Source organism: Podarcis liolepis, assembly GCF_965112155.1.
Source record: "Podarcis liolepis genome assembly, chromosome: 3".
Taxonomy (NCBI): Eukaryota; Metazoa; Chordata; class Lepidosauria; order Squamata; family Lacertidae; genus Podarcis; species Podarcis liolepis.
Window position 1 is genome coordinate 12274814 of NC_139557.1, and position 10711 is coordinate 12285524.

General features: G+C 46.6%; 1 protein-coding gene across 2 annotated transcripts in view; it reads right to left on the reverse strand.

Moving 5' to 3' along the window:
* PLCB1 (phospholipase C beta 1) overlaps positions 1–7067 on the reverse strand; it is a 479313-nt gene extending 472246 nt beyond the window's left edge. For both annotated transcript variants that reach the window (XM_083495891.1, XM_083495892.1), the window contains exon 1: positions 6563–7067. In XM_083495891.1, coding sequence (XP_083352017.1) covers positions 6563–6661 — 99 coding nt within the window. In that variant the 5' untranslated portion in view covers positions 6662–7067. The remainder of the gene's footprint in view (positions 1–6562) is intronic.
* Between the last annotated feature and the right edge of the window lie 3644 nt (positions 7068–10711).

Below are 10711 nucleotides of genomic sequence, written 5' to 3' on the forward strand. Positions count from 1 at the left end.
TGTTGTCTCATTTCAGTTTTGCATCTTACCTGGGCAGCTCAGGAGTAGTTAAAGCTTACATTTTTTGCTGTTGCCGCCTGAGCTCACAACTTTCCCAGAACCTGCCCATTAATCAGATGGGATTATCCCTCGCACATTCCTATTCTGCTTTGGAAGCACTTAAGCTGCAGTGGCATGGCAAGGATACTTTCCATCCTGCTTCGGTGTACCTGCTTCTGCTGTTCATCAACTTGAAATCTGAAGGCTGGATCAACAGACAGATGTAGAGGGGTGGGGAAAGAGGGGCAGGCATACACTGGGGGGAGTGGAGATTGGCATGAAGGATCCTATACAGTGTTTTATCTGCACTGGACTTTAATACAACTTCGGACTGAACGGACATCAGAATCCAGACATGTCTCACATCTGGATTACAACAGATCCAGTGGGCCCAATTTGATGTAGCTCCCAAAAGATTTTCCACATCCCAGGACATGCACTCTTGAGTGTTATAGACTCGGATATATAAGCTAGGCACCAAATGGCTCCTTAAACCAAGGTTGCAGTCGCCAAAAGGGAATGTCTAGTTGCCGTTTTCTAAACCACTGAGCCACTTGGGCTTGCCGATCAGAAGGTCGGTGGTTCGAATCCCCGTGATGGGATGAGCTCTGTCCCGGCTTCTGCCAACCTAGCAGTTCGAAAGCATACCAGTGCAAGTAGATAAATAGGTACTGCTCCAGCGGGAAGGTAAACAGCGTTTCCGTGCGCTCTGGTTTCCGTCACGGTGTTCCGTTGTGCCAGAAGCATTTTAGTCATGCTGGCCACATGACCCAGAAAGCTGTCTGTGGCCAAACGCAGCTCCCTCGGCCTGAAAGTGAGATGAGTGCTGCAACCCCATAGTCGCCTTTAACTGGACTTAACCGTCCAGGGGTCCTTTACCTTTGCCTTTAAGGCAGCTCTAAAGTCTTATTTTTCAAATGATGGACTGAATGTGATAGGTGCTCAGTTAAACATCTGGTTAGTTCAGATGACAACCTTGAGCTAGGTTAAGAACTTAAGGGGGGGAGGACTTAAGCGGCAGCTGAGGAGTAGTTAAAAGTAGTTAAGGGGGGAGGGAATTACTGGACCCAGGGACTGTCCACATATATATTGGCCTATTCTGACCTATTTTTCTTAATGGTGACTGCTCCTGCTCAGGCTGCACAGAGAAAGCATTTTGGCTCCTGAAATTCATTCTGATTGGGCAGATAAAATAGAACAAGATAGAATTCTACAGGATGTGTTAGACTATATGGGACTGGCAGAAATGACCGGCAGAATCCGAGACCAGGGAAAAGAGGCGGTGGAAGAAGATTGGGAAAAAATTAAGAACTATTTTAAGAAATACTGTAAAATTAATGAGTGCTGGAATGGCGCTGGTTTTATAAATTAAGGGGTTTACAGCTGTAAAGATTAAGACTAAAAAGAAAAAAGGAGGTTATAAATTTGAGAAGACTGAGAGTAAGAATTTGCTGAAAAAAGTTTGAAATTAGAATGCAGTAAGGGGAGGTATGGGGGAGTCTGGGAAATAAGTTATACGAAAATAAGGATTTGAAATTATACATGTTTTTGTTTAGTTTTGTGTTTGTTTGTGTTGCTGTGTTTGTTAAAAAAAATTTGTGAAATCTGAATAAAAAAAAAATAATAGAATTCTACAGGATGTGTTGCTAGTGTGTGAAAACAGTCAAGATCCAATGATCCCCAGGCATGCACCTCCAGGTGGTGGAGATGTCAGGTGCCAGGATGGCACTTGGACATCTTTACTTGGGACGCCCAATAATTATTAAATCATTATTATTGGTCGCAAGTGGCCAACAGCCAGGTGCAAAATGCGCCTGGCTAATTTCAAACACTGCACTCTTTGTGCACATCAATGTGTTGCCTCTTGGTACTAAGGGCCAGACTAGGAAAGCCAGAGAGATCTGCAATTGACTCTTCCAATGTATTTTATTTGGGTTGAAGTTGCAGAATAGTGGGGTTTAAACTTTTCATACAAACTACTCTATTAGGTGTTGCTATTAGAGCACTTCCAAGAAAGAGTTTACAGTGGTACCCCAGGTTACATATGCTTCAGGTTACAGACTCCGCTAACCCAGAAATAGTGCTTCAGGTTAAGAACTTTGCTTCAGGATGAGAACAGAAATCGGGCTCCGGCGGTGCGGCAGCTGCAGGAGGCCCCATTAGCTAAAGTGGTGCTGCAGGTTAAGAACAGTTTCAGGTTAAGAACGGACCTCCGGAACGAATTAAGTACTTAACCCGAGGTACCACTGTATTGTGGACTTGGTGACTGCTCGTGCGTGCAAGTTTTGCGTGTTGTCACCTGCATCCCAATGCCACCTTGTATTATTTTCCCATTTGATCCAGATTCCATGGAAAAGTTCAGATAAAAACTCAGTAACAGTAAATCCAGATTAAAGGGAGGGAGGTGGAAATGGGACAGCATTTTGATGAGAAAGATAATAAAGAAACCCCCCCAAAACCAAGCATCAACGAGTTCACAGCAACCTGCTGTGTGAAAGCACCCTCAGCCTCATAGGGCAAAAATAGGACAAGATTTGTTTCCACTGTTTTCACAGTTCGTAGTAGCTACAGGATGTTGAATGGGAGCAGAGGAGAGAGAAAAAGGAATTAAACTGTCCCCACCTGTCCCCCATGGCCTCTTTCGGAACAGACATCAGATCTGATCACCGAACTGTCACATCTAGTTGGCTTTAGGATTAGAACGAGAGACACGCCGCATACACTGGTTGGTTTTATTTATTTGTGACCTTAGGGCTAACTGTGGTTCTAGTTCCCAGGACCAGTTCTATACAAAGCTCTTTAACTTTCAGAGAGGTCAGAGTTTGTTCATTGCTGTTCGAAGCATAGCAACACTTCCAGGACTTGACATAAACACACAGCTTTTACACTGCTTGATGTTGATGCCAAGAGCATAGACAGAACGAGAGGAGGTAATTTCAGGCATGGTCTTTTAAACCCTCTTTTCAAAGAACACGTCGCCTGTGACCTGCCTGGCATATCTGAAGCCAGCACTGATGGAACAGCTGCCTGCAAGCATTTCGAAAACTCGGCCACAGAAGACGCTGATCTAACTTTACCCGCAGGTGCTCCTGCAGTTTGTCGCAGCTGCTATTAGTGACACAGATTATTTAGGACATTGTTGCACATATAGGAAAGGAGGTCAGTGACCACTGGTCTGTCTAGCTCAATATTGCCACGCTGACTGGTAACAACGTCCCAAGTTTTCAGATGTTCCCCCCTTGCAGTGTCAGGGAATGGACAAGGCAGATGCTCTACCAAATCAGTTGGTATAACCAAGGGCACCTTCACTATTTGGGGTTGGACTAGATGACCCGTGGGGTTCCTTCCAACTCTACAATTGTTTGATTTACTAAGTGGTGCTTGCCTTGTAATCCTGTTATTTGCCTCCCTTTGGTACCCAATGCATAAGCACTGATTTTTCCTTAGTGAAGGAACTGCAGAAATGTCTTTGATCCCGACTTCTACCAAAACATGCCTTCACTGCACCATATTTGCCATATTGCCATATTTTTAACCAATGCGTTGCATTTGCTCCTCTGACGCTATACACCGAAAAGCCAACATGTGTTCGGAAATGCTTGGCACCTCATTTTGTCTCTGCTGCCTTCCAGATGTTTAGGACAACTCCCACCATCCTTGACCATGCTGGCTGGGGATGATGAGAGCTGGAAGTCCAACAACATCAAGAGGCTGCTGCAGATCAGAAGAGAAATTCTTTTGATTAAATCCATCAAGACCTGGCTGGGCAACTTAAAACCAACAATCTTATCCCCTTTAAAGCAAAATTTCAATAGCAGCCGAGTTAATTGTACTGCAACCCAATTATACGCTAGATGGGCACTGACATACATTCCTTACTCACTAGGAGGAAGACAATCGCTCTTAAACATCTTCCTCATGAAAAGTTGTGTCTTCTGAACCCATAAAGTGGATTATAAATGTGCTGTTTCACAGGTCAGCAGCAATTTTGCTCAGAATCCAGATCTTGCAGCGTTTCTGATAAGCTGTTCTCAGCCAGTTGCATGTTTGGGCATCTAAGCATTTAATTTTTAAGGCTTATTGAAATGCCAGCTCTCCCTCAATTCAGTTTGCTATACTTAAATGCCCGTTAGGGTCACAAACAAGTCCCGTATCCTCCCCAGCTGAAAGGGCTTATCAGTGCTAAAGCCCCAACGGAAACACTTTTTATCTTAAACTGTTTAACCACTGCCTGTGCCTGACTGCTCCATTAGACTATATGTAGACATCAAGACCAGAGATATGGAAATAAAGCATGATTGGAACTGCCACTCTTCATTTAAAAAAACAAGCTTCAGCTTCACAGCATCGCTCCTTCTATATGAGAAATAATATTTTTGCTATTCCTGCATCCAGCAAAACCCACTCCGACTAGTGTCCACTGTAATAGGAAATGAGAAACAAAAATAACATAACCTGTTAACTTAAACAATACAACCTGTTGACATAACCTATTAGCTTAAACTCAAGTAGAAGTGGAAAGAACTTTTCTTTCTTTTTCTTCTTTAGGATCTCCACTTACAAATCCAAATTCTGAAGCTGTAGCACAGGGGGAGTCCAAGAGAGAGCACAGTGAGGAATAAACCAAGCCAGCTTCTCTATAAAGCGATGCACAGAGAAGTCTTGTTAGCAATTATGTTAGCAAATTAGTTTTCCAGGTTTCATGTTTTTATTTTTTTATTTTTTTATGGCCAAGCACTCAGTGATGTGAGCCCCCGCCTGCCGTGATACAGTCTAGATGCAGGTGGAATACCTGTGAGAAAAAGACCACAGTGTACTCTTGCTTGTTCCTATGCCTATCAAAACAAGGGTCACGCCAGAAGGGGGAAGAGGTGTCACTTTGTAAATAACTGCTTGTTACTTGAGCCAGTGATGCTCTCACCACATGCGCCAATTTCTACCCTCAACACTAACAAAGCCAGAAGGTAAGGTGCAAAAACACCATGCCCCATAACAAAACAAGTTCACTTTATAACCTTTACCTTAAAAGGCAAATTGTGGAATGCAACGGTAATAAAGAAGCAAAAATAAACTAGATTCTAAATACGTAGAACTGTAGTGTCAAACCTATTACCACCTTCTGTCTATGCCTCCCATTGTCCTCAGTTATCTGTTTTAGAGTGCAAGCTTTCTGGGCAACAGAGGTCTTCCTACTTTTGCCTATGGAACTCTGTAACACTCAATTTACCAATGCCACTGTATGTACCCATAATAAGTAGTTATATGACAGCAAAAACTCTGAGGACCTGAGAAACTGAGTGAAGAGTAGCTTACGGAGAGGTTTCTGCATCTAAACAGGGCACTAAAGAGTGCAAAAATCAATTTTTAAGGAAAAGTCAAGTAGCAAACTTTCTTTAAAAAATAATAATATCCAGTTCCAAGTTCCACTTAGAAACATGGCAGGGGGATGGACCAGACACTACAATTCTATTATTATTTTCCCTTCAAAAACTCTCTCTGTGTGTATATGCACACTAGGCTATGCACATACCCACAAAAGCTGTTCCCGTTTCTTCTCAACACAAGCACCAAACTGCTTGACTAAATCCACATCAATGCATTTGAGTTGCTTGTTGCCAAGGGTAACTCGTTGAGAACCAATGCTCTTCCAATGTTTCGCCACAGAAAAATCAGACCGGCTCCACCTTCCTGCTTCTCTCCCAACTTTAAGGCTGGCAGCACCTGCACTCGCCCATCCCACCCACTCGCAGGACCCTGCATTTGTCAGGATGCTTCGCAACCCATGCGACAGCATTTTTGCTTCTTCATCTCCATGCCATCCATCCATCCTTTTGGAAAAAGAAATGGCATAACCACCAGCAATGGACAATACATAGGGAGAACTGCCAGATCCCCAGTCAAGCCCACTGCTACAAATTCCATTCATGCCCACCTCCCTTGCCTGTCTCTCAAGAGTAAGTCTTTCCCAGCCCTATGCTCCTTTGGCTGGACTGGCTCACACCTGGAATCGTCGGCATGCAAAGCACTGAATCGTAGAAACATAGATTTGTAGAGTTGGAAGGGACGGCGTGGGTCCTCTGTTCCAATCCGCTGGCGTGCAAGGAGCATGCACAACATGGGGCTCGAACCCACGACGCTGAGATCAAGCGTCTCCTGCTCTACCGACCGAGCTACCCCAGCATGTACTCTGCCCCGGAGCTAGGGCCACTTGGGAAACCCCTGCGTGCCCAGAAGCAGCTGAAATTTGACCCGATCCCCGATTCTGCGTCTCACCAGAGCCCATCTCAGACACGTGTTTGTGTGTGACCCAGCCACCGAGCCCAATAAGCACCGCGCGCCCTCGGCGAGGAACCATCCCGCACATGTGGCGAGCCCCCCGGCCGATGCGCTCTGGCCGTTGCGTAATTACGCGTAGCGTTTCCCCCTTCCATCCCGGCACCCTCCATCCATCAAGGTGAGCGGGGAGAGGGAGCAAGGAAGGTCGGGCAAAGGGCGGCCGAGGCGGCGCGCTCCGCAAACTTACATCGTCCCACTTGACGAAGACGGTGCCTTTCTTGAGGCTGGCGGAGACGCGGACCGGCTGCAGTTGGAGAGCGTGCACCCCTGGCTGTGCCCCGGCCATTGGCAGCAGCACATCGAGGCTTCCCAGCGGAGGAAAATGGGAGAGAGAGAGGGTAGGCAGGCAGGCAGGCGGCGGAGGAGGAGGAGGAGGAGATGGCAGCCGGGAAAAGCCAGAGCCTGCCGGGATCGCTTGCCTTGCCGGTGGTGAGGAGGAGGAAGAGAGCAGCAGCAGCAGCGCTGCAAAACGCTGCTCGCCAAAGGCAGGGCGAGCCGCACGCGCGCCTACAGCAACGAGCCACCCATTCCGCGGCACATCCTATATAGCGAGCGAGAGACGGAGAGAGGCGCGCGCGCGCGCATACACACACACACTCCCCCCACACACTGGCTCTTCCCGCTGCTCATGCAAATGCTGCTGCCGCCCTCTCCTTCCTTTCCCGGCTGACTCGTCCCCCAACTTTTCTCCACGCTCAGGGAGCCTGCGGGAAAAGGAGGCAGGAGGGCAGCGCCATCTGCTGGGCCGCGGCGCTGCCTCAGCTGAGGGCGAGCAACCTCTCCGCACCGCTTTATTATTATTTATTGAATACCGTCCTACAGCCGGAGGTCTCAGGGCGGTTCACAGAATAAAACCAACATATAAAACTACAATTTGGATAGCCAAAGTAAAAACAACAACCCAATAACCCCAAACCACATTTTAAAAGGGCATAGGGAATTAAGATTGCTGGAAGAAATATCAACAACCTCAGATATGCAGATGACACAACCTTGATGGCAGAAAGTGAGGAGGAATTAAAGAACCTTTTAAGGAGGGTGAAAGAGGAGAGCGCAAAATATGGTCCGAAGCTGAACATCAAAAAAACGAAGATCATGGCCACTGGTCCTATCACCTCCTGGCAAATAGAAGGGGAAGAAATGGTGTTTTATGTGTTGGGTGATGTATTGTTTAAAACCTTTAATAAATTATTTAAAAAAAGAAGAAGAAGAAATGGAGGCAGTGAGAGATTTTACTTTCTTGGGCTCCATGATCACTGCAGATGGTGACAGCAGTCATGAAATTAAAAGACGCCTGCTCCTTGGGAGAAAGGCGATGGCAAACCTAGACAGCATCTTAAAAAGCAGAGACATCACCTTGCCAACAAAGGTCCATATAGTTAAAGCCATGGTTTTCCCAGTAGTGATGTATGGAAGTGAGAGCTGGACCATCAAGAAGGCTGATCGCCGAAGAATTGATGCTTTTGAATTATGGTGCTGGAGGAGACTCTTGAGAGTCCCAGGGACTGCAAGAAGATCAAACCTATCCATTGTTAAGGAAATCAGCTCTGGGTGCTCACTGGAAGGACAGATCGTGAAGCTGAGGCTCCAATACTTTGGCCACCTCATGAGAAGAGAAGACGCCCTGGAAAAGACCCTGATGTTGGGAAAGATGGAGGGCACAAGGAGAAGGGGATGACAGAGGACGAGATGGTTGGACAGTGTTCTTGAAGCTACCAGCATGAGTTTGACCAAACTGCGGGAGGCAGTGGAAGACAGGAGTGCCTGGCGTGCTCTGGTCCATGGGGTCACGAAGAGTCGGACACAACTAAACGACTAAACAACAACAGGCTTCAGCCTACTTAGCCTATATATAAATCCAGCACTGGTTACAGGTGGGATAGGGACATGGGTGGCGCTGTGGTCTAAACCACTGAGCCTCTTGGCCTTGCCAATCAGAAGGTCAGTAGTAAACGGCTGTCTGTGGACAAACACTGGCTCCCTCCGCCTAAAAGCAAGATGAGGGCCACAACCCCATAGTCACCTTTGACTGGACTTAACTGCCCTGAGGGCCTTTACCTTTACCTTTTACAGGTGGGGTTGAGGATTACTAGGATAAATAGGTAAAGGGACCTCACCATTAGGTCCAGTCATGGCCGACTCTGGGGTTGCAGCACTCATCTCGCTTTATTGGCCGAGGAAGCTGGCGTACAGCTTCCGGGTCATGTGGTCAGCATGACTAAGCTGCTTCTGGCGAACCAGAGCAGCGCACGGAAACGCCATTCACCTTCCCGCCAGAGCGGTACCTCTTTATCTACTTGTACTTTGATGTGCTCTCAAACTGCTAGGTTGGCAGGAGCAGGGACCGAGCAACGGGAGCTCACCCCATCGCGGGGATTTGAAGTGCTGACCTTCTGATCAGCAAGTCCTAGGTTCTGTGGTTTCACCCACAGCGCCAGCCGCGTCCCTAGGGCACCCAGTAAAGCAACCTTAAATTCATCATATACGGTTTAAAACTGCTTTGTTATTCTTAAGCAACTAAGTACAGGTTTATTGGCTGGTTGAATTTGTATACATTTGCATATGATTAAAAAAAGAGTTCCAATTTCAGAATATTCATTTATCTGATTTGTAGATGCGGCATAATAATTTCACAGCAGGAAGTTTGAAAGTCTGTCTCTCTGTCTCTTGTGTGCGTATGAAGTGGAAGCAATATTATTTGGAGTTGGCATGTCCACCTGTTGCCTTTCCAAATACTTGTATTAAGTAAAGAGATTGGTTTTCAACCAGTGTGTAATGGCACCCTAGGGTGACTTGAGGAATGTTCAGGGGTGACCCAGTGGGGGGACCATCCTTTCATTAATTTGCAGCCTGTATCCTCCTGCATTCTGGTGCAGTGGTTAAGAGTTGTGGACTCGTAATCTGGTGAACCGGGTTCGATTCCCCGCTCCTCCACATGCAGCTGCTGGGTGACCTTGGGCCAGTCACACTTCTCTGAAGTCTCTCAGACCCACTCACCTCACAGAGTGTTTGTTGTGGGGGAGGAAGGGAAAGGAGAATGTTAGCTGCTTTGAGACTCCTTAGGGTAGTGATAAAGCGGGATATCAAATCCAAACTCCCCCTCTTCTTCTTCTTCTTCTTCTTCTTCTTATTCTTCTTCTTCTTCTTCTTCTTCTTTCTCTCCAAGGAATATTCAGGAGAGCTGGTGGCTTTAACTTGCAGCCCATTATCTTCCTGCACCTCTCTGTCTCCCTCTCATTTTCCCATCACCATTTGGCAAATGGTGGCATATACCAGTCTTGGCCAAGCTGGTACTCTCCAGAGTCTTTGGACTACAAATCCCATCGGTCACAACATTGGTGGAGGCTGGTGAGAGTTTTGGTCCAAAGCCTCTTAAGGGCACCAGGTTGGGGAAGACCGGTAGAGAGCTCTGGAGGAGTGGAATTCACTGGAAAGAAAGAAACAAACAGCTGGAAGACAGCGTGGGCACAGCCAGGGAGAGCTTAAAAGGGACAAGGAGCTTGTGTTGCATATGGAAGCGGGAGACAATCCAATCAAGGGGATGTCACAGTAACCTGACTCAAATGATAAATAAAATTAATGGTCCACAATAACCCTACTTAGCACATCTTATACAAGCGAAAGTCAATTTGCATCGCTGCAGGAACTGATTTGTGTCCACACCTGGGCTGTTTCCAAATTGTTGTGTTGCCGCCTTCTGCCTAAAAGAAACACATCATTTTTAATCACCAATGTTTGCATCTCAGGTAAACTTAGTCTCTGTGGATTGTGGTTCTAAGAGGGGGGAAATACATTTTTTAAATTTTTCTTTGCATCTTAACCTGAATGCCCATTAATTGGCCTAATCTGCCCAATCTGCTGTTGTGTCCCCCGGCAAAACCCCATGCTCAAGTATCAGAAATGCTTTGAACATCCTACACGTGTTGTTGGCATCCATGTACAGTGGTGCCTCGCAAGACGAAAAGAATCCGTTCTGTGATTCTCTTTGTCTAGCGGTTTTTTTCGTCTTGCGAAGCAAGCCTATTGAAGGATTAGCGAGTTAGCGCTATTAGCGCTATTAGCGGCTTTTAGAGGCTTATCTGCTGATCGGATCAGCTGATAAGCGGCTTAGCGCTATTAGCGGCTTTTAGCTGCTTTTAGCGGTTTATCTGCTGATCGGATCAGCTGATAAGCGGCTTAGCGGCTTAGAAAAAGGGGGGAGGGGGAAAAACCAGCAGGAACTCGCAAGACATTGTCGTCTTGCGAAGCAAGCCCATAGGAGATTCGTTTTGCGAAGCACCTCCAAAACGGAAAACTCTTTCGTCTAGCGAGTTTTCCGTCTTGCGAGGCATTCGTC